General features: G+C 38.9%; 1 protein-coding gene across 1 annotated transcript in view; it reads left to right on the top strand.

Annotated features, from left to right (window-relative positions):
• CPA6 (carboxypeptidase A6) overlaps positions 1-24,504 on the top strand; it is a 205,721-nt gene that overhangs the window by 162,489 nt on the left and 18,728 nt on the right. The window contains exons 7-8 of the mRNA XM_008150360.3: positions 10,360-10,470; positions 11,200-11,290. Coding sequence (XP_008148582.2) covers positions 10,360-10,470; positions 11,200-11,290 — 202 coding nt within the window. The remainder of the gene's footprint in view (positions 1-10,359; positions 10,471-11,199; positions 11,291-24,504) is intronic.

The raw sequence follows: 24,504 nt of genomic DNA, 5'->3' as shown, positions 1-24,504 counted from the left end.
CTTAAAGGAAATGATTGATAGCCCTGGCTTCATAAAATATTTTAGAGGAGTAATTAGTGATGTGAGAAACTGTCCATGGCATGCTGCTATATCCAAAAAATAAAAACCAGCATGGACATTATTATTATTTTAAAAAACCATTAAGTCAACCAAAACTGAACACATTTTATTCCCAAACTACCAGTATTTTAGAATCAGTAGTTGTATGCTGTTTAACTCAGTAGCAGACCATAGATAAAGCAAGGGTTTGTGAGAAGATGGTCCACAGGCAAATTGAGATAGTAATGATCTGAAATGAGAAGTTCTTCCAGACTTTGAAGATAAAGAAAGGAATGAAAGAAATAAGAAGAGAAAGAATGGGAAAAGGAAAGAAAGGAAGGGAGAATGGAGGGAAGACAGAGAAGAGAGAGGAAGGGGAGGGGAGAGGAGGGAGGGGAGAGCAGGGGAAGAGAGGGGAAGGGAGAAGAGGGAAGGGAGGGGAGGGGAAACCTTGCTTAATTTCCCAGGTGAGCCACAGTCTTCTGCTGCTGCTACATAATGTGAAACCTCAGCCTTCCTTGCCCAGCCTGATTACACAGGAAAACCAACTCCATTACACGTCCCCTCCCATCTACACCGGCCACCTGTGATGGCTAACCCTGGTACCAAAATCTGGCATGTGATTCAGATGTACTATGCAGATAACTCAAATAGCCAAAAATAGGGATAAGAGGCTTTCAGGGAAGGGAGTTCTTTTCTAAGAACCAGCTGGTGGCTGTGGGCTGGGCACGTTGTAATGTTCGGAGGTTGTGGTACGTTGTGCGTAAAGGACAGAGCTCTCTGGAAGACTTGGCGCAGTGGTTGTGGAAAAAGTCCTTCAACTGGAACGGCTTTCCAGAAAGAGGGGTGCTTTCTCCAGGATCTAAGAGCTTTGGGGATAACCATCTCTTTCAGTATTATATGTCTTGCTGGTTATTAAAGGTAAAAATATAAACTTTCAAATGTAGGTGTAAAATTCAAAGTTTTAAGAAATATATCACTAAACATAAAATAAACCTTTTTAAAAAGAGAACTTAAATTGTTTGCTAAAATGTGCGAAAAGCCAGGGAATAAATAATTGAGTTATTAAGCCCAGATCAAATATTTAATGAATCCAGTTAAGTAAGCAATTAAGTCTTTGTTCTTAAATGCACAGTTTAAAAAAGTTCATCATGTAAAAATGACCTGCATTTTTTAAATTGTCTGACTTTGTTCACTACCATTCCAGGTAATTACAATATTTTGATTTGTTTTCAACCAGCCTTTTTGTACCTTTAACTCCCCATGTTCTCCCATCCTTTTTCTCCTCCCCAGTCTTTTCTTTACTCCTCTGCATCCTCCAACCTAGCTTCTTCTCCCTTTTTATTCAATTTATAATGTCTCGTACATAGCAAGGTCTATATTAATGTTTGTTCAATTGAATTGAATTGAAATTCATTTCATTCCTTGTACTACACTATCTAATATCTGAGAGTGTTCTGGGCACTCTTTGTACAGGCCATTCTTGCTTTTCCTGAGAGTATTGCTGGACTGTAACAGTGACCCTACAAGCTGAAGCCATCAAAATCTATCTTAATAATCAATGGGGAAACAAATCAAGTTTGTTCTATGACCTTTACATATTTTTATCAAAGAGATTAAAAACTCATATTGTTATAAATATGTAGGAAAATGGCCAAAAAATAGTAAACCTATTTATTATGCTATAATTGAACATTAGAAATATTAGTGATTAAAATGACCTATTTCGTTGTAAAAAACCTTATGACAGGTAGTTTAGGCAGTGCCTGCCTTCTCATTATACAACTTACAACGTGAAGTGAGTGTCTTTATTTATGCCTTGGCAAATTGCCATACTCCTTTCTTAGTTTAGATTGGCTTCCAATATTTTTTTCTTTGCCCTTTCAATGTCATAAAAACCTATGTTTTTCTTCAATGTGAAATGTTGGCAGCATCATTTCTTCTGGAACATCTTCCTCCTTTGCATCACAACCGCTTTTCTCATTTTGTACAGTAAGTACTCCTTCACTAGGTTTCTCTGCTGCGTATCTGGAGTTGAATGGTGGTACTGTCAACATTCCATGGTCACGCTCTTCTTCTATAAGTTCATTTACATTTGATTCAAATTTCACCTCTACATTATCACTTTTTGTTTCTTTGCTGAACTTTCATCTTTGTTGGCCAATTCCTCCTCACGACCATCCATTTTTGTAAAATGCTGCACAGGTTTAGGAGACAAGGGGGCAACACAGCTACCCACTTTGCTGTCTCTGTGGGAACTGAATAGCAGATGCTCAGTGACCAATCACCCAAAGACACACTTTTAAAAAAAAAAGTGACATAATTGGTCACAGATCTTGATAACCATCTGTTACTTACATAGTGATCTGTAGACTAAAAATCAATTAGTGGTAACTGAAATTAGAACTGTACTTATTGGAGGACTGATACTATTTAACTAAACCATGGTAACTAAAATGTATTTATAGCAAAGCAATGCAAAGTGAGGATACCTCTACTTTCTTTTTGGTAGATAAAAGATTCTTACATAGATTTTAATAATGCCACAAAGTTGGTCCTGGCCTTCACTCTGTTGGTCCTGAATAAATACAACCAGCCTTGTTATTAGGCTATCTCAGTATATAAGTTCTAAAATTGGAAGTAGTGTTACTTAGGAAAGAGTAGAGGGGACATGCTTCTAATTTTATATTCTCCCTGGTAACACAATTATTTCAAATATTTATCTATATTGCTTATTAGCAAATATAGGTTAATAAATGCCAATTTTCAATTATCACCTTCCCTGCTAGATTAGTCATCCCTGGGTAGTTTTAAGTATAAATTAACTAAGTATAGGAACAACTAATATTTAGATGGCTAATAGACATAGAAAAAATACTCAATATCACTAATCTTCAGAAAAATACAAATTAAAACCACAATGAGATATCACCTCACACCTGTCAGAATAGCTATCATCACTAAGCCAACAAACAACAAATGTTGGCGATGATGTGGAGAAAATAAAAGTAGTACTATCTTATGACCCAGCTAATCCACTTCTGAAGAAATCCAAAACATTAATTTGAAAAAAATATACAGTAGCCAAGATATGGAAGCAACCTAAGTGCCCATCAATAGACAATTAGATAAAGATGTGGTACATATATACAATGAAATATTAATCAGCCATAAAAAAAGAATGAAATCTTACCATTTGTGATGACATGGATGAATCTAGAGGGTATTATGCTAAGTGAAATAAGTCAGTCAGATAAAGACAAATACCCTATGATTTCACTTACATGTGAAATATAAAGAAAAAATAAATGAGCAAACACTAAAGAAACAAACTCAATGAGGGGGTTGGGAGGCTAAATGAAAAGGTAAAGAGATTAAGAAGCACAAATGGGCAGTTACAAAATAGTCATAGGATATAAATACAGCATAGGGAATATAGTCAATAATATTGTAATAACTCTATATAGTATCAGGTGGGTATTAGACTTATCAGGAGGATTACTTTGTAAATTATATAAATGTCTAACCATTTCACTATACACATGAAACTAATGTCAATTGTGCCTGAAATTTTTTAAAATTAGAATTTACAAGATTAGCATATGATTTTCCAGCTCTCCATCCTCCATCCACAGAGCCTCTTGCTCATGTTGCTTTCAAACTATTATTTAGTTTCCATCTTGCATTTAACAAGCTTCTCATAGTGTGACATCAAATACCTTTATAGATTAAGCTCCCTTTTAAAAATCTCTCTGGAAACTCTCTCCTGCTCTAATTCATTTTCCTAGTATTAAAGTTTAAATACTTCTTTTGTGTCAAGATGCACCCACTTAGGTGCTACAACTTTTTTCCATCCTAAATAATTTTACTCCACTCCAGCCCAGGTGAGGATATTCTTCCCCTTGCCTGGTGACGTGCCCTTCCTTGGGCCTCAGCTGGAACATGTCTACTTCTCCCAATATTCCCTTCACTGAATGTGTGATTATTTTTAGGTCATTTGTAATGATTCTTGAGGGGGGAAAAAATGGAAACTTTAAAAACTACTTTTAAAAGGTCAGTAACACTGGTCCTGGAAAAAATAAAGAAAAGAAAGAAAAAACACCCCAGCATTCCAGGTTGTCATGGGGCTCTACAAAGGCAACATCCAATCAAATAAATCCAAAAACAATGAAAAAAGGGCGGGGGGGCAACCTCTTGGGCCTAACTTTACCATACCACACAAAGACTTCAGTAATTGAAAAAGTGTTCTTCAAATTTAACCAAAGTTCATTTGGTGAATTCTGGTATGACATGTATATATTTATGGGAAAGCCAAAATAGTATTGGTATGTGGTGAGTACTACTTAGACTCATTCTTTGTCTTTCTGAAATTCATAAATTTCCTTACCTAATACAAGACATATCATTTTCCTAGCAGAAGATAATACTCAAAAATTATTTGATATCTCTTATTTTAAAATCAAAATCCATTTCCATTAAGTATTTCTTAAATAAATTGAGAGGTAAGGTGAGTGTAATACCTAAAGACTACCACACTGAGGCGTGTGGTGTATTGATTTGTGACTGCCTTTCAGTTCACCACTACTTAAGTCTTCCGTATAGGTAACAATAGTAGTCAAGAAATTAAATTTGTAAAGCTCAGCTGGAAGTTAAATAGTAAGCATCTCCTTTTTTGTGTGTATGGGTGGTGTAAACTGATTGCTAAAAAGAGTCCTACACATTAGAAGGTTATCATATGTTAAAATGACAGGAAATTGAAAGTTACATGGTCATCTTTTTTCTAGAAACTCCACCTAAACCGTAAGAGAAGAGAAATGATCTATGTCCTATTACTGAAAGCATTCAAGCAAGGAGTTCTCTCAATCATCCTATTCAGTACTGAACAGTCGTCATAGTGTAATCATTCTCATTTTTACTGACCAGATGGAGAATGGCTACAATTCTTAGAGATTTATAGAAATCACAAATATGGCATATATAATGCATTGACACCTGTTTACTTGTCAGAGGAAAAACAAATTTTGACAACTGTTGGAAATTAAGTTCACTTCAGAACAGAATACTAGAGAACAACTTCCTTACTTAATATATTATTTAGAAATGAAGAACTTTAAAATGAGGCCATATCAATGACCTCAAAATATATCAAACAAAATTTGACAAAATTATAAGGAAAAGTGACAAGTCTAATAATGTCAATTTTTTTAACACAACTCCCAATGACTAAAACAGCATATAGGCAAAAATTTTAGTAAGATTATAGATTATATAAACAATGTGATTATAAACTTAATCCAATAAACACATAGAATCCACACCCAATAATTAGAGAATGTATATTCCTTTCAAGTACAATTGGAACATTTGCAAAACTTGACCACATGCTAGGCCATAGAGCAAGGTTTAAGAAATACCAAAGAATCTGTATCACATTAGACCATATTCTCTGACTATAATTCATTTGTTTGAAATTATTTATAAAATATGACCTAAAAAAGAAAACTCACATATTTTATCATATAAAAATATTTATAAATAACTCATGGTTTAAAGAAATCAAGAAAAAAATTAACATTTACAACAGAATAGAAACAAAACTATTATATATCCAAACACCTAGAATATAACTAATGTAGTATTAAAGGGGGAATGCATAGTTTTAAATAAGTATACTAGAATAGAATTAAGTCTCCAAATTAATGAGCTAAGCTTTCAAGTCAAGAAATTAGAAAAGAAAAAAAAAAAGAGTCAACAAAAGAAAGAAACCAAGAACAGAAATCAATGAAAAAGAAAGCAAAGATATGTATCTTCCCTACTATATCTTTGTTTTACATTTAATAATAATACAGTTACATAACCCTGAAATCAAAACCAGACAAGAACAAAATAAGAAAAAATTATAGGCCTATCTCACTCAGGAATATAGATGTCAATATTAGCAACCTGAATCCAGCCTATGTAATAAGAACACATATTACAACCAAATGGGCTTAGCCCAGGAATACAAGGATGAATACACAATAGAAAATTACTTATTGAAGTTGATCATAGCAACAAGTATATAATGTTAATACATGAAGAAATATTATTTGCTAAAATTCAACATCTGTTAATGACAAAAAAATAAGCAATCACCTAGGATAGGACAGAACATCTTTAATATGCTCAACCTTGATTTTAAAATTAATGTGAAGAGAGAAGGATCCAAAACAGCCAAGACAATTCTAAAGTGGAACAACATGGAAAGACACATCCCACCAGACTCAACAGATTCTATATAAACCATGGTATGGCTTTGGTGAATGGATATAAACCAAAGTGCATTAGGGCAATTCCATTCACAAATGACAACTTCACATTTGACAGAGAACATGTTAACTCATTGAAGAAAAGACAAACCATCCAAGTGAATTCAGTGGCACAGCTGGTCTTCCATAATGAAAAAGTTAATTTAATAAATCCCAACCTCATATCATGTAAAACATCATTTCTAGGAGGTTTAAGGCCTACATTTGAAACACTAACTTGAAAACCACTTTCTGAAGAAAATACTGGATATTATCTTTATGATCTTAAGGCAGAGATGGGTTCTTAAAGAAAACCTATACACAATGCTGATGAAATGAAAAATTTATGTGCAACAAGGACATGATGAAAATAGGAAACAATAAGAAAGGAAGATGATCATGATGCATATAACCAAACAGAGGATTAATACTAGCAGAATATAAAAATAAGAAGAGTTTAATAGAAAAATGGGTAAAATTATGAGTGAGCAATGTATGGAATGGCTTATCTATATCTATATATCTATATCTATATCTATATCTATAATCTACATATCTATATATATATATGCCTAAGCGACTGTTCGACCATTCAACCAGTAGCTATGACGTGCACTGACCACCAGGGTGAATGTAGCTCAATGCACAGGCATGGAAACATGGAACAAACTGATGAATCTCAGAGGGAAAGGGGAAGCGGGGAGGGTGGAAAGAGATTAGCCAAAGATCTTATATGCATGCTAGAAGCCCAGTGTTTGGATTCATGGACCAGTGGGGTCCCCTCAGCCTGGCCTGCATGGATCGGGCCAAAACCAGCAGTCCGACATCCCCTGAGGGGTCCCAGATTGCAAGAGGGCACAGCCAGGCTGAGGGACCCCACTGGTGCATGAATCCGTGCACCAGGCCTCTAGTATTATACCAGTATAAAAAGTTTTCCAATATAATTTGTAATCAGGGAAATACGAAGTAGAACAGCAAAACAGCTTCATACCCTTTTTTTTTTTTTTAATTAAAAGTTTAACAATACCAAGGGTTGGTAAGGTTGTAGAGTAATGGGAACTCTCATTCACTGCAGATGAGAGTATTTACTGATTTACAGAGAAAATGGCAACATTTAGTAAGTGAAAGGCATGTAAATCCATGATTCAGCAAATCCATTCCTACATATAGAACATCAAGACCTGGCTGGATAATTCAGTTGGTTAGAGTGTTGTCCCAATGTGACAGGTTTGATCCCCAGTCAGGGCACATACAAGAACCAACCAATGAATGCATAAACAAGTAAAAAAACAAATTGATATTTCCCTCTCTGTGTGTCTCTCTCTCTTTCCCCCTACCCTTCCTCTATCTCAAGTCAATCAATAAAAAAATTTTTAAAAGCTTACAAAACTCTCACACATCTAGAAGAAAGGTGTAAAAATGTTCATTGAAATACTGTAACAGTGAAATATAGAAGCAACCTAGCGGTTCACCAACAAATTAAGAGATCGATATATTGTGTGTTTACTTTAACCATATAGTTAAAATGAATAAATCATCAACTTAGTAAGTGTAAAAATATAATACTGGGGAGAACAGCAGACTGAATACTGACATCTTGGTGCATGAAATGTCAAAGCATACACTTATATACTGTTCATGAATCTATATATATAGCAAAATAAAATTATGCATGGGATGATAATGTCAAATTTAGGACAGTGATTACCTTGGCAGAGGAGGAAAATGGAATCAGGAAGTGATAAAAGGAAGGTTTAGTTTTATTCACAATGTCTTAAAAGTTTTGATAAACATGACAAGATGTGGTTGGTGGGCACATAGTTATTATATTCTATTTACTTTTTCTACTTACTTAAAATATATAGTAATTTTTAAAAGGAAGTTAACAATATTATTTTAAATACAAAAGTGTGGCGGTCACTTGCACTGAAGAAGGAGAAGGCAAGATAAGAGAACATTCTCATGCCAATCTCCAGCAAAGTCTGGTGGGTAGGTGCTAACATGCCCCATAATCGATGCCTGGAAAAGGTGAGACTTCCCCAGTTTGGGCTGGGATAAATGAGCCAAGGTTCCCAAGGCTAGTAGGATAAATTACCACAGTTTTTCCTACTGCCTTCTTTCCTGCCTTGTTGTCCGAGCTCCCTTTCAGTCCATCTCTTCTGTCTTCCTCTCTAGCTAGAAGGGCATGGAAAACCACTTTAAGGGAGGAATGTAGCTAACCATATAGCTCTGTCACTGCCAACAGCAATAGGACACTTCCTCCAAACATTGGGGAAACCTCCATATATTCGAGGAAAACAAAATTCTAGGGTATGTACAATCGATCATATACCAGAGGTATCCCTCTAGATTAAAACATTATAGGTAATTGAAATTCAAGCATATATGGAAGTTCTACTAAAGCTATTTGGCCAATAAATTATTATTGAACCTTAATTAAAGGAGAACAGGAGAAAAGTATAGTAACATGTATCAACTTGTGTTGATCCCATAGATATTTAAATTATATTTAATAAAATTGTATTTAGTAAGTTTTCTTATGTTCTTGAATGTATCTCTATTTTCATTATTATTTCTAATATAGTGATAGTTTCTAATAATAAATTGCATTATTGGATTGCTCTCTATGAATAGAATTCTCACCATGTAAATACAGAATGCTGCTTATGATGGGTTCAAAATCCTTCTTAACTAAGTATAAAAGAAGATTGAAATTTTAAGTATTAAATTTTCCAAGAAAATATATACATAATTTAAGAATTATTTTATTTTGAATTGCAATCCAAATGGGTATAACCATTTGTTGGAGATGCTGTATAAGCCAGAGTTCTAAGTTGCCACTTTGAGTTACTTTTCATGACGTTTTCCCCATGTGACATGCATTGTACATGCTGATAAATTGTTTTTCTCTTGTTAAACTGTCTTTTTGTTTGAGCCCCAGCTAAAATCTCAAGATGGGTAAAGATAAAGTTTTGCCTCCTCTACACTAGCTGTGGCTAATTCTCTCCCTCCCTCTCTGTCTCTTGTATGCTACCTGCTTTTTTTTATTTTGCAAGTTTCCTTCCTTAAAATAATTGTCACCCAATCCTGCTGCCCAAAGGCAGCCATTGTTACAAATTTCCTATGTGTTTCTCTAAGATACTTTACACATCGACAAACATGCATCAGGAAGAACTTTTCTAAAAAAGGAGTGGTATTTCAAAATGTCTTAACACATTCAATGCTTTTCTACTTGAGGCCAAATCTATAGTGCAGAATCCTCAGACTTGGTGTCAGACACAATGTAAGTAAAACCCAATTACAAGATCAAGATGAGAGAGATGTTGTATTGTTCATTGAACTTTTTATAGAAAAATCAGGAGAAAACTGAGTGTCCATGCAATAAGTTCTAAGACTTGAATATGGTACCAGTTAGTTATACAAATTAAATGACATATATAACTAGCTTGTGTTATGGTGTATCATGTAAAGCAGGCGTCCTCAAACTATGGCCCGTGGGCCACATGTGGGTGTTTTTGCCATTTTGTTTTTTTACTTCAAAATAAGATATGTGCAGTGTGCATAGGAATTTGTTCATAGTTTTTTTTTTAAACTATAGTCCAGCCCTCCAACGGTCTGAGGGACAGTGAACTGGCCCCCTGTTTAAAAAGTTTGAGGACCCCTGATGTAAAGATATCAAAGATATTAGGTAATTAGTTTGTCCACAATAGAATGGAGTCTTAAAAAGAACTGATTATACAAAACTATTGCTTTCTTAACCTAAAATTTAGCCAGATCTGAGACACTGCAAGAGGCTGTCCAATTAATCTGTTTTGCCACCTTTGCTAAAATGTTATTCCTAATACAGAGATTGAGACAAAAGTCTCAATAAAGAATGCGTAATGTCCAAGAGCATAGTTCATATCACCTTGTTACTATTAACCCAACATATTTGGTATTTCCCATGGAGAGAAAGGATTTTCTTTTCTTTTTCTTTTTTTCTAAATCTATATTTGGAATCAATTTATAAGAAAACTGTCACCTTTGTCTTTAGGCTCTTCTAACATACAGGAGTGACCCAACCATGAGAAAAATGATGAATCACCTGTATTTTTATATCATGCCTGTGTTTAATGTTGATGGATACCATTTCAGCTGGACCAATGTAAGTCACTTTGCCTATCCAATCAAGAAAGACGGAGTAATTCATAGCAAACTGTCACAAAACAGGAAGGAAGCTTGTGGGTAGCCAGCTTAGTGATCCCGAGCTACAGAAGAAACCTCACTCCTTCCCCCATCATAGCAACAACCTTTTGATTTTGTTTGTATGTTTAGCTTTGCATAAGATTTCATGGAAATATCCCTAGCCAGTTTGACTCAGTGGATAGAGTGTCGGCCCTTGGACTGATGGGTCCTAGTTCCATTCAGGTCAAGGGCATGTACCTTGGTTTCAAGCTTCATCCCTGGCCCCAGTCAGGGTGGGAGGCAACCAATTGATGTGTCTCTCTCACATCCATGTTTCTCTCTCTCCCTTCCACTCTCTGTAAAAATCAATGGGAAAATATCATTGGGTGAGGATTAACAATAACAACAGCAAAAAGATTCCATGTAAATAGATTTCTCCTTTTAAATAAGTTGTGAAAAAACACTAGTTTAGTCCAGCTTATTCCATTTGCCTGTAAAGAAATGAGGCCAAGCTAAGGTAAGAGACAGCAGGGTTCTGGCAGATTTTGGAGCAAAAACCTGTGTCCAGTCCTCTTTCCACTCGCTGAATTTATTCTGTTCCAGGAGGAACTCTCCCCTAATGCTGGGATTCATTCACTGTTGTGCTACTAAAATACAAGTAACCTTGTAAGTATTTTTTTCTGCAGCTATGTTCTTAATTACATTCTAGGATCGCTTTTGGAGAAAAACAAGGTCAAGGAACTCAAGGTTTCGCTGCCGTGGAGTGGATGCCAATCGTAACTGGAAAGTGAAATGGTGTGGTAAGTTGGGGACTAATTGAGATTCAGATCCAAAGGTTCCCACAGCTTTTCCACTCAGAAGTGGTGAGCCTGTTAGGACTCTAATGTAAGACTGATGTTTTTCTGTATGTGAAAACCTAATATGTACATTGTAGCTATAACGTACATATTAATGTACATAATTTTCAAAACAAAACAAAAGGGTTTTAAAATATGTAAACATCAAGGATTTAAATCTGTCAACCCAATCCTGAAAACTGAAAATTTAAAAAACAGATGTAACAGCAGAGAACTGAGGAATGCAGTCTTTGTCATGCAGAAACTAAAACAGGAAGTATGGTTTGTGGTATAAATCTGGTTAAATGTTTTCGTCCTTTCACTGAGAGTAACAAGGCTCCTGCCATCATCTGTTGAGATGATCAAAGCTGTCAGATCCTTGACGAGAATCCACCAATCTGCCAGTTATGCACTGATTGGCCACACACACAGCAAGTATATTTTTGCTACAGTCCATATTTCATTGATATGGACCTTTCCAGTAAGAGAGGATATTACCTTAAGGAAGGAAACTTGCAAAATAAAAAAAGCAGGTAAGTGTACAAGAGACAGAGAGGGAGGGAGAGAATTAGCCATAACTAGTGTAGAGGAGGCAAAACTTTATCTTTACCCATCTTGAGATTTTAGCTGGGACTCAAACAAAAAGATAGTTTAACAAGAGAAAAACAATTTATCAGCATGTACAATGCATGTCACATGGGGAAAACGTCATGAAAAGTAACTCAAAGTGGCAACTTAGAACTCTGGCTTATATAGCATCTCCACCAAAGAGCAATAGATTTGAGGAGAAATGGCAGGGCAGAGGAGAGCAGTTTTAGGCTCCCAAGGGCAGCCAACTGTGGGAAGGCGACTACATGGGGGAAAAATCATGAAGTAAGGTTTGTTTCAGATTCCTCTGGTCCCTCCCTGGGCTAATAAGAATCCTGTCTCCAAGAAAAGAAGAATTTATATCCTGTCTTTAGGCAGAAAAGAGGAGAAGGTAAAGAGAGCTTTTCCTGTATTTGCTGCTGTTTCATTGCCTTCAGCTCAAAATAGTTTTTAATGTCAAAGAGCATATTTGGGGGTGACATATTTTAGTTTCCTTCACTAGTATCATTTTTGGCAACAGTGGGGAGGGGAAAGAGAAGTATCAAAATGCAGTTGTAAGGAGCTGTCCTTTGGCAGAGACCTACTTTAGCTTCCCCAAAACATAGACCTTGTGTAATAGAGAGTCTTTGTTAGGAATGATGCCTGTCATAAATCACTCATTCTGTGACACTTTGGGTTCTGTATTAGATGCTACTCCTCCGGTCCCCACCAGCCTCAGACAGAGTAACTGGGCATGGGCTTAGACTCCGCCCACATCTCCCTCCAGGGCACCTCCCTTCATCAGTTAGAACTGGCAAATAAGAATATCAGAGAACAGAAAGAAATATAGCCCTAGAATATGACAGATATGGTTTCATTCTACCATCATTGCTCAAATAATTTGGGTAATTTTCCTTAATCTATCCTATATAATAAAGAGCTAATATGCAAGTGGTCGTCACACCATAACAGCTCAGACACTCAACACTGGGGAGAGAGGAATGGGGACCAGCCAGGCACAAATGAGCTCATGAGAGAGGAATGGGGACCAGCCAGGCTGAAGCCCAGGAGAGGAACAAGCCACCCACCCCGCGGTCCCAGGTGCCAGCAGCTGCACCTGCAGCCCAGGAGAGGGACAAGCTGCCCGCCCCGTGGTCCTGGGAGTCAGCGCCTGTGGCTACAGCCCAAGAGATGAACAAGCCACCTGACCCATGGTCCTGGGCGCCAGCGCCTGTGGCCTGGGTGAAGATGCCTGCCCACGGTCCCCTGCAGCTGCAGCCGGCCTGAACGAAGCCAACTCGGGTCCCAGGTGCCTGTGACCAGCCGGAGGAGGGAATCCTGGGTCCCAGGTGCGGGGCGAGGCAGAGGTGGTTAGGGACTATCAGGCCAGCAGGGGAGCAGTTAGGGGTGATCAGGCCAGTAGGGGAGCATTTAGGGGCCATCAGGCAGGCAGGCAGAGGTGGTTAGGGGTGATCAGGCAGGCAGAGGGGTTGGGGTGATCAGGCAGGCAGGCAGGCGAGCGGTTAGGAGCCAACGGTCCTGGATTGCGAGAGGCAGTTGGACATCCCCCGAGGGGTTCCGGATTAGAGAGGGTGCAGACTGGGCTGAGGCACTCCTCCCCTGCCCCCCGTGCATGAATTTCGTGCACCGGGCCTCTAGTCAAATAATAATACTAATACCCATCCCAAAGGGTTCTTATATGAATGAAAGGAATTTACATATGTTTAATGCCTAATTCAGTCCTAGCTTCAAACAGGCATCTACATGTCAGTGGCCCACCCCTTTCCCCAACCCTCCAGAATAGTCAGTTCATGTCTGAGCCTCAGGTCAATTGTGTAACTGCCTTTTCAAAACTTCAGGAGAGTGTTGTGATGATGAGCCATAAGGCAAACTTAAAAGTGTTTGCACTCATGGGGGAAGAAAAAGCATTGCATAAATACTACAAAGTGCTATTATTGATGACTGTTTAGAGTTAAAATATTTTTCTTTAATATGAACTGAGACAATAAGCTTGTTCACATTAACTCCCTAAGACCGCTAATTTTTTAAAATTCTATGTTCCCCTTCTCTGATGGGACCATTGTGCATGCTCATTAAGTATATGTTCTGTTTCACTAGTTGGCAGCTACGCACATCCATGTGTTATCCACATGATGCCCACAACCATCTGGGTGAGGGCCCTGAATGGGTAACTGAGCTGAGTAACCCTAGCAGGCCAGCCAGCTCTGCCTGCGTAAGGTTAGACTCCTGTTTATATCCAGTTACAAATAACTTCCTTGCTTCCCTTGGTTCTTCTTTCCTTACCCAGCTTGTTTCCTTCATACGCATAATGCCTTCTTTGATTTCTTAGTTTCAACTGCCGTCCCAACTAGAATTCCTTTGATTCTTCCCATTTTTTGAATCATTCTGATTCTTTCTATAAATCAACAGTCAAGATGTTGACAAAGGATTATGGCAAATGTCAGTTGCAAAATGACCTTGATAGACCATTGTAAGTGATGTGGAAATGCAGACAGCCTGGCTGGGACTCTCTCTCCTTCCAAACATCTGCCGAGTAGATTCAGCTGATTTGACAGGCAAGCAGATGTGGCCTTCCTCCCTCACAGCGTCAGACTCATCTCCCCACAGCTATTTGCTGGGTCAATGGCATTGAAATAAATGAAATCCCTCCAAATAAGCATAGTGTAAATGATATGAAATGCCCAGACCCATTGAAAACACTATAGCATCAACACTGAACTGCCAAAAACAACTGCTTCTTTCTTTAGAGTCAGTGAGTCTCAGACATCAAGAGTAGAACACAAAACTGCTTTTTTGCCATGAAAACTCCATCCCGAGAGAAGTGTTACGCTTTAGTGCATTTAGGTAGAGTAGACAGCATACACATGGAAACAAGTACATCTTTCCAATACGTCATAGCTCCCCTGGGGGCCTTCAGGTCATGAAATGAATATCATTGCACTGCAAGTCCAGCAGAGGGACTCAACAAGTCAGAATAGTGCTGGGAACCAAGAATAAATATATCAATTTTATACATTCATTTGCCAAAGTTAATTGAGCACATGCCCTCTACTAGGCACTGTGGGGTTTTTCTCCCATCTTTCTATGCACGCTTTTTAAATAATTGTGAGCACTGCTTTTTCCAAATTCAAATAAATCCAGGAGGGAAGTAAAAGGCTTGGATGATATCCATACTTAAGCTTTAATCCCTAAATAAATCAAGTGTTGCCTAAATATAAATCAGGACAACCTACAGAATGAAAGAACATGTTTGAAAATCAGACATCTGATAAGGGACTTGTATTTATTCAAAATATTAAAAGAGCTCTCACAACTCAATAAAAAAGACATATAACCTAATTTTAAATGTACAAATGATTTGAACAGACATTTCTCCAAAGAAGATATACAAATGGGAGTAAATGCAAAAAGATGCTCAACATCATTAGCCATCAAGGAAATTCACATCAAGGTACCACTTCACACTAAGATGGCTATAATAAAAAAGAAAGACAATAGCAAGTGTTGGTGAGGGTGTGGAAGAATTGGAACACTCCCACTTGTTGGTGGGAATATAAAACGATGCAATCACTTACTTGGAAAACTGTTTTATAGTTCCTTAAAAATTTAAATACAGAGTTACCATATGGCCTAGCAATTCCACTCCCAGGTATATACCAAGGGAAATAAGAACATCTGTCCATATATTAACTTGCACATAAACGTTTACAACAGCATTGTTTATACCAGCCAAAAAGTGGAAACAACCCAAATACCTGTCAACTGATGAACAGATAAACAAAATACAGTGTGTCCATACAATGGAATATTACTTGGCCATAAAAAATAATAAGTACTGATACATGGATGAACCTTGAAACATAACAAATATTATATGATTCCATTTATATGAAATGTCCAAAATAGGCAAATTCATAAAGATAGAGAGTAGTAGATTAGTGGTTACCAAGGGCTAAGAAGAGGGGGAAATGAGGATTGGTTGCCAATGGGTAAGGGGCTTCTTTGGGGATGATAAAAATACAGGAGTGGGCAAAAGTAGGTTAATAATAAGTAAGTAAGTAAGTAATACAAGAATGAACTGTGTTTTTAATTTTGCTCATCCTTGTATTTTGGGATTAGATAGTGGTGATGATTGAGAATATGCTAAAATCCGTTGACTTGCACACTTCAAAAGGCGAACTTTATGGTATGTGAATTATAGCTTAATAAAGATGTTCTAAAATTTTTAATTGCCATTTAGGAGCTAGTTAGGCACTTAATGAAATATAACTACTCTTTGTAGAACACTCAATGACCTAATATTGTAAATTAGGTATAAAATGGAGAAAACCATATATTTTGCAGCCCAATTACTATGTCTCTCTCCACACATGCCCTTCTCCTGCTAAAACCCCCTCAACTCTATCAAAAAAAAAGGGGGGGGGCTGTTTGGTTGGGCAAATATTTTGATAGATCACCAGAGATAAAAAGGGAAAATATTATATACTAGTTGTTTTGTTTTGTTTTTAAATATATTTTATTGATTTTTTACAGAGAGGAAGGGAGAGGGAAAGAGAGTTAAAAACATCAATGAGGGAGAAACATCGATCAGCTGCCTCTTGCACACCTCCAACTGGGGATGTGCCCGCAACCAAGGTACATGCCCTTGACCGGAATTTAACCTGGGACCTTTCAGTCTGCAGGCCGACACTCTATCCACTGAGCCAAACCGGTTAGGACCATACTAGTTTTTTGAGCCAATACCCATGAAAGAATAGATGATCACTGGCCATCTTTCTAAGAAGATGAGTTCCTCCCACTGAAGGGCTTTGGTTTTGAGAGAGCTATTCTAGCTGAGAACCTAAGCTGAATTGCTATAAAAATATAGAAATTTCAGAGACTAAATTTGGGGCAAGGAGAAGGGGGAGAGAGAGAGAGAGAGAGGAGAGACAGGTAACATTGCTAAAACACCTAGAAAGGGACTTTGGAATTCAAAGGTGTCTAATGAGGACACAGATAATAATGAGGTAAAGGCCTGGGGTGGGGCAGGAGCTGGATGGAGGAGGGAAATGGGGGGAACAATAAGGGGAGACATCATAATACTCTCAACAATAAAGAAAAAAATGTTGCTGTGAAGTATATAAATCCCCTTCAGTATTGCATAAGTACCACCATTGGTAACATTCAGTACAATCTGCTTCACTAATATTTGTGTAATTGGGCCTGCTAATTGGGGATGTGAGGAAGTGCTGAGACTGGCCTCCAGGTGAGCTCAGGAAGAGAACTCATCCTCATCAAATTTCCAGAGGCATGGAGCTCACAACAGGAATGCACTGACTTATAACACAGTGAATTTATATCACTGAGATTTACAGAGTTGGATAACTTTGGGCTGAAAATGGCATAGAGATGGGATTAGATATCAACTAGATGGTTGATCTGGACCCTTAAAATCCCTGCCACCTCTGTTAAAGGTGATTCTAACACATTATATATTAATCCAATTTTAAATCGAAACACATGTATAAGCGCACCTTCTATAATTCAAGGTGCTGTAAATTGTATCAGAAAGTTCTGGAAGATTTAATGAGTCCTTATCTAATGCCCACGGAATTATTTGGAAATCTAGAGAATATAAAGGGAAAATCTGTTGGCTTATCCTATTTGCTTTACAACCAACTTAGTGTAAAAAAATATATATTATTATCTAAAATCTTCTGCAGAGGTTGAGAGAGAAATTTTAAAATTAGAGAATCAATGAGTTAAATTATTATGCTCAGTTGTGCTTTTCATAAAGAGAGTAAAGGGCATAGAGTCTAGAGATTTAGATATCATATGTGGTTTGCTTGCTAGTGGTGGTGATCCGTAGGTAGCATTTATTAGGGATTCACCATGTTCCAAGCAAGTGCAAAGTGCTCAAGATAAATTTCTCATAGAGTGATGCTATTATTATCCCTAGGTAAAAGATGAAGAAACTAAGATTCAGAGAAATTAGGAAGCATGCTCCAAATTACGCAAAACTTGAGCCAGAATGGGAAGCCAAGTCTAACTCTGATGCCCCTGTTTCTAGCCATGAGTGTGACCCTTAGGGATCAACTTACGATGAACAGTCATTCCTCTCTTAAACAACTCATGTCTGCAAAGGAGCAGTTTGGTATCAAAAGAATATTAAGACGGGCTGTTTAACCAAAATGATGAAACACAAATAAGGGAAAGAGAAAGACTGGGAATATATGGGAAGAAGAAAGGAGAGGAAAATTCCCCAGTTACTATTTCTTATCTGGGGCCACCTCATGCCATGCAGATAGTTTGAATTTGCATGTGATGTCAGGTGCAAGATTACAAATTGTCCAGGGAACGTTTTTCTCCCAGCCAAAGGTTAATATCTTCCCACAGAGGCGGACTGCTTTGTAACCAACACTTTCATTGAAAGTCTCTTTAGACAACCATTACATATATTGTAATAAATTCCAAACGTAAACATATCTTTATTAAGTAAAAAATTAAGTGCTTTTTAAAGAAAACAAAATAAAGATAAGTAACTATGCAAGAAAACATATTTACCAAAAATAGCACTGAAATTTTACTATCAGTTTCATATAAATACTTCAGAATCAAACATTACATAATAAAAGTAATTTTTAAGAGTCCATACAAAATGTGAAGAAAAACTCCAAGACTCTAGAGGTTAAAAGAAAAAGAAAAAAAACAATGACAGTTCATGAAAAGAAATCAACATGATAAAATAGGCATCCTCCTAGTAATCAAAAATTATATTAAAATAAAACAAGATAACAGTTCATCTATTAAATTATTCCTCAAAAGGTTTAATGTGATAACCTAAGCTGGAAGCAATGGCAAAACTAGGAGAGCATGTATTTCTGAGGGCATTATAAAGCAATTTGACCAGAGACATGAAAAACACCATTCATTCCTCCATGCATTCATTAAGAAAAAAAAAAAAACTGTACCTCATGCATTCTATTTGCCACACTGCACTAGGCATTTGGGAAGCAGAGGCAAGTCTAACAGATTTCCTGTCCTCATCAGGTTTAAATCATTGGGTTTGGAGTAGAAGAAGAGAAGAAAGAGAAAGGAGAAAGGAGTGAAGGGGAAAATAAGAGAAAGAAAAAAATGAAACAAAATGTTATAGATTCTATGTAGAAGGATATCTGGTATACCTATGTAGATATACATTAATATGCATATGGTGCAGTGGAGATAATAAAGAAAGAAGGGACCCGTTCTACTTGATAAAGTCAGAAAAGTCTTCATAGAAGAAATAATAGCAGATTTAAGTATTAACAATATATCTGTCATCCGCTAGACTAAACTGTGAGGCAGAAGGTAAACAGAGGATTCAGTGTGAAGAAAGCATCCATGTAGGGGAAATGAGTATGTCCTTGAGGAAAATATGCAGCATGAAACAGAAGGGGGTGTTGTGAGTCTGGCAGGTGGCCCTGCGTGGCTGGAAGGATGGACAACTGGAAGGACTGGTGCGAGATGAGCCAGGGTTCACGATGGGCATGCTGAGATTCAGTGCTGTGCTGACCTCTACGGATGTTATGCTAGAAGCTGTGCCTGTCAAACTGACCTGAGGTATATGGAGTTATGTCACAAAGAAAGTCACAGAGTCATAGCATACCTTGGGGGCATGGCAGGTTCACTTGAAGATTTCAGAAAGAGGATTATTTGATGTTAGAACAAACACAGATACATAATTGAGTGGACTGGACAACCCACATGAATTTTTAAAGTGAAACAAAGATTTTGAAGAACTTACGGACTTACCGTCTATGTTGACCTTGACTGTTAGGAGTATTCTGATGGAAAAGTTTGACTAACACTGGATAATTAGAAACCTTTTAAAGGGAGGGGTAATTAGGAGCTTCTAAAGCCAGAAGTAAATGACTGATCCCTGAGTGTCACTTAAGCAGGAGTGTCAGCCAAAGGACGGGTTAGTAAACTACAGCAGGACCATAAACCAGGAGAGCGTGGCAAGGATGTAGAGTGTGGAAGCAGCAGCATTCACTTACATCCCAGTGAGAGGTAGACAATGAATTTCAGAGGGAAAAGTGAGAAGTCTAGGATGACTCTATTCTGGCTAGAGTAACAAATGGATAGAGGCATCATCTACCATGATTTGGCATTTGTGAGAGGTGAGGATTTGATGGCAAATATGCATCTACTTTGAGCAGTGGATGTGGAGTGGTGGTGGGATTCTAGGGGAGGATGTACAATAAGTAACTGGATGTAGTTGTGAAGGACTGAAAAAGTTCTACTCTTATCACATAGGCTTGAGGGCCCCTAACACATAGGGAGAAGTTGAAGCTTTGGGGACAAATCAGATGGGTACACATGGACAGTGAAAAGAGAAGACAGTCAAAGCAGAACCTTAAGCCTTTGGTCCAAGCATCCCATTTTGAAAATACATTATAAGGAAAGAGAAAAAGATACTACTGACCATTGGATCTTTTATAATAATAAAAGACTGAAAACAACCCAAATGTTGAACTGACAGTTGTTAAATAAATTAATATAAATGCATTTGGTGAAAATTTAGGAAGCCATAAATGGATAGGATCATTTTAAAAATAACTAAAAGCATCCTATCTAATAGAAGAGAAACATGCAAATTGACCATACCTCTGCTACACCCACAAGCCACGCCCACCATCCAATCAGGAGCGAGTATGCAAATTAACCCAACCAAGATGGCAGTGGCCACGGAACTGGAGCAAGCAGGAGGCTTGGGTTGCCCCCGGTGATGGAGGAAGCCAAGCTTCCCCTGCCCTGGCCTCCACTCAAGGCTACAAAGTTTCAATTATAGAAGATAAATAAATCCCAGATACCTGCTTCCAGCCTATGCTTGGGTTGCCAGGGGACGTGGCCAGCCTGCAAACCACCACAGGCCTCTCACCCAGGCTGCCCCACACCCCAAGGGAAACCCCACCCTGATCCGGGACACCCTTCAGGGCAAACCAGCCAGCCCCGACCCGTGCACCAGGCCTCTATCCTATCTAGTAAAAGAGTAATATTCAAATTGACTGTCACTCCAACACACAAGATGGCTGCCCCCATGTGGTCAAGGATGGCTGCCCCCATGTGGACACAAGATGGCCAGCAGGGAAGGGCAGTTGGGGGCGATCAAGCCTGCAGGGAAGGTCACTTGGGGGGGGGGGGGGGGAGCCCAGGCCTGCAGGGGAGAGCAGGTTGGGGGGACCAGGCCTGCAGGACAGGGCAGTTAGGGGTGATCAGGCCTGCGGGGGAGGGCAGTTGGGGGGGGAGGGGACCAGACCAGCAGGGGAAAGCAGTTAGGGGCAATGAGGCTGGCAGGGGAGGGCAGTTAGGGGTGACCAGGTCGGCAGGGGACGGCATTTGGGGGGGGGGGGGAACCAGGCCTGCAGGGGCGGGCAGTTAGGGGTGACCAGGCTGGCAGGGGAGGGCAGTTAGGGATGACCAGGCTGGCAGGGGAGGGCAATTAGGGGCAATTGGGCTGGCAGGGGAGCAGTTAGGCATCAATCAGGCTGTCAGGGGAGTGGTTAGGGGGTGATCAGGCTGGCAGGCAGAAGCAGTTAGGGGCAATCAGGAAGGCAGGCAGGCAAGCAGTTGGTAGCCAGCAGTCCTAGATCGTGAGAGGTGGGATCGGGCCTAAACGGGCAGTCGGACATCTCTCAAAGAAGTCATGCTATACACTTCCCATCACCATTCCTCATTAACCCCACTCACCACCCTCACCAAATGGAATGGGGGTAAGAAATGCAAGGCTAGAGTTCCCACTTAATTACATATCATCTAATTTAATAAACACTAAAGGCACTGCCTCCCACCCCTTTGGTTTCCCCTATTATTTCTCTTGATATTCCCCTAGAATATGAAATAGATCAAAAGTAAAGTGTTACACTGATACAAAACATTTTGCAAAATTTGTTTTATTATGTAGAGAAATAGAACGTGTACATTAGCAAAAATATTTTAATTCACGTGACATATTTCATTAGAATACAATAATTGTTTTCTTACACTGGAATCTATTTAAAATGAGGTTTAGATGCATGCCATTCTAAGCCTGTGTAATTTTGAGAAAGAGATTCCTGAATGGCCTTCCAGCAAGTTCCATGACAAAATCAGCACTAATTATCTCGTTCATCACCCTTAGATTAGGAAGGTGTATTGGCAACAATCAAAGACGAAATAGTAATATGATTCAAAACTATTGATTCCCTTTTATTATTTGTTGCCATTCTCAGGTTTATTCTTATTCTTGGGTATAATCCTATTTGCATATATTTTGAGGATATGCCAGAAACCTAGATTTTTGTGTGATTTAGGCTCTTGTTTGAGTTCTTACCTTTTATTATAACCTTCAATCATAATAAAACCGGCCTTCAGATATCAAACACAAATGGGATTTTGATGTGACAGACTCAGAGGGACCTTGCTGGAGGGCAGATGGATTCACTTGGTAAATATTTACCGAGCCCCTGCTATGAGCAAAGCACAACTCCAGGCGAATAGGAGCGCCATTCAGTCCTTGTTCTTGGGAACCAGCAGCCCAGTGAGGGAGCCTGGCGTGTACACCACCAGCTGTGATCTGAGGCCAGTGAAAGCTGACAACTAGCGGCAGGAGAGTCTCGCCCGCAGACGAGAGAGGAATGAGGAGTTCTGCTGGGGTGAGTGGGCCAGCAGCAGACAGGCGGCTTTGGAGCTGAGCCTTCCAGGCGTGGAAGGAGCTGGACAATCCTGGCTGAGGGAAGAGGAGAAACAAAGGCAAAGAGATGTGGGAGGGACTGACAGAGTACGAACTGGCTCTGGGAGGGGTGGGGCTGCGGCTGCCTAGGGGTTATACAGAAGAAAATGTGAGCCTCGAAGGGGCCCATCAGTTGGGGCTTGGACTCCATACTGAGGGGTCTGCACGGATGTTAATGCCCCTGAGAAGCTAAGGAGAGTTTGGGGAGTGCTTGCAGGAATAACATACTATATCTGTGCTTTAGAAAAGCAGTCTGAGAGCATGATGAAGGATGGATTAAAGCGTGTGGTGATAGGGAGACCAATTGAAAGGCCACGGTGAGAGATTAGGAATGCCAAAATTAGGTAGGGGCAGAGAAGAGAGAAAGGAGACGATTCTGGAAGGCAGAGCCATGGAACACAGTGCCTGACTTGGGGGTGGGAGTGGGGGTGGGGGAGAGGTAGGGACACTGTGGTAGTTAAAAAGGACTCTTAAGATCTTTAGCCAGAAAATAAAAAATTAAAAAGTCTTCCATATATCCAGTTGAAGGGCTTTGACCTCAAAACCAAAGAATGTTAATAGAGAGAAAAGAGAACAAGAATTTTCTGGAAGCATCCAGTCTAGTCTGAATCATATTGATAAATTTATTAGCTTATTTAATAAATCTCTTAAGAACAGTATACTAGGCTCAGAAGACACAAACAAGAAAAAGGCATAATTCCTGCCCTCAAGAAGATTAATGGTTTAGTAAAAATACAATTACATTAAACTGTGTAAAGATAAAGGGTGTTTATAAGAGTGTATTAGTGTCCTTTTGCTGCTCTAACAAATGACCACAAACGTGGTGGCTTAAAACAACACAAATTTGTTTTCTTATAGCTCTGGAGGCCAGAAGTCCAAAATGGATTTCATCAGGCTGGAGGTGGGGCAAACCACACTCCCTTGGGGGGCTGGAGGGGAGAATCCATTTCCTTGCCTTTTCTAGTTGCTAGTGGCCATCTGTATCCCTTATCTTGTGACCTCTTCCTCCACCTTCAAAGCTAGCAACATAGCACCCTTTCTCGGACTCAGCGTCCCCCTGCTCCTGTCAATTAGCCCTCTCTTCTGTGTATAATCCAATGTTCCTCCTATAAGTATCCTATGACTATTAATTTATCACCTCTGCAAAGGCCCTTTCTCATACAAGGTGACATCCGAAGATTCTATGGATTAGGATCTGGCAGTCTTTGGGGGTTGTTCTTCAGCCAGGCACAAGGAATATGGAGAAAATGCCCTTAATCTGAGCCCTTTATCCAGAAGGCAGTGGTTGGCCATTGGAAAGTTTTAAGCAAAGGAATTACACATTAAGATTTGCATTTTATTAAAGTTAATTCAGGACTTCTGAAGAAGCAGATTAAGAAGGACCTAGAGCCAGGAAAACCCCTACAATAATCCAGGATAGTTTTGACTAAGACACTATTAGTTGGGTTGGGTGTACTTGAGAGAAATTAAAACAATGCCATTAACAGCTCTTTGTAGACTGTTGGGTGCAGTAAATGACTTCTGATTTGGGCAATCAGGAGCCCTATACCAAGTTTATAATACAAGAGCAGAAACAGATTTGGGAGGGGGTTAGAAGACATTAGGCAGGGAGGGAAAATGTATCTAAGGAAAATGTGTTCAGAAAAATGAATTCATTTGCTTTCCAACTAAGTTTTAGATTGCAGTTTTCTTACAGACTGCCTCTAAGAACAAAACATCAATTAGGCCACACAACATTTATTACTGAATTTTACCCTCACATCCTCAGAACAGAATCTAAAGATTTTAAGGAAAAGTAAGTGTGCAATTACATTGGAATTTTTTTTTATTCTGGACTAGAACCACAAACTGTCGATGCTAC

The sequence above is a fragment of the Eptesicus fuscus genome, chromosome 19 (genome assembly GCF_027574615.1).
Source record: "Eptesicus fuscus isolate TK198812 chromosome 19, DD_ASM_mEF_20220401, whole genome shotgun sequence".
Lineage (NCBI taxonomy): Eukaryota > Metazoa > Chordata > Mammalia > Chiroptera > Vespertilionidae > Eptesicus > Eptesicus fuscus.
The sequence above is the reverse complement of the archived record's forward strand: the minus strand, read 5'-3'. Positions and strand labels throughout refer to the sequence as shown.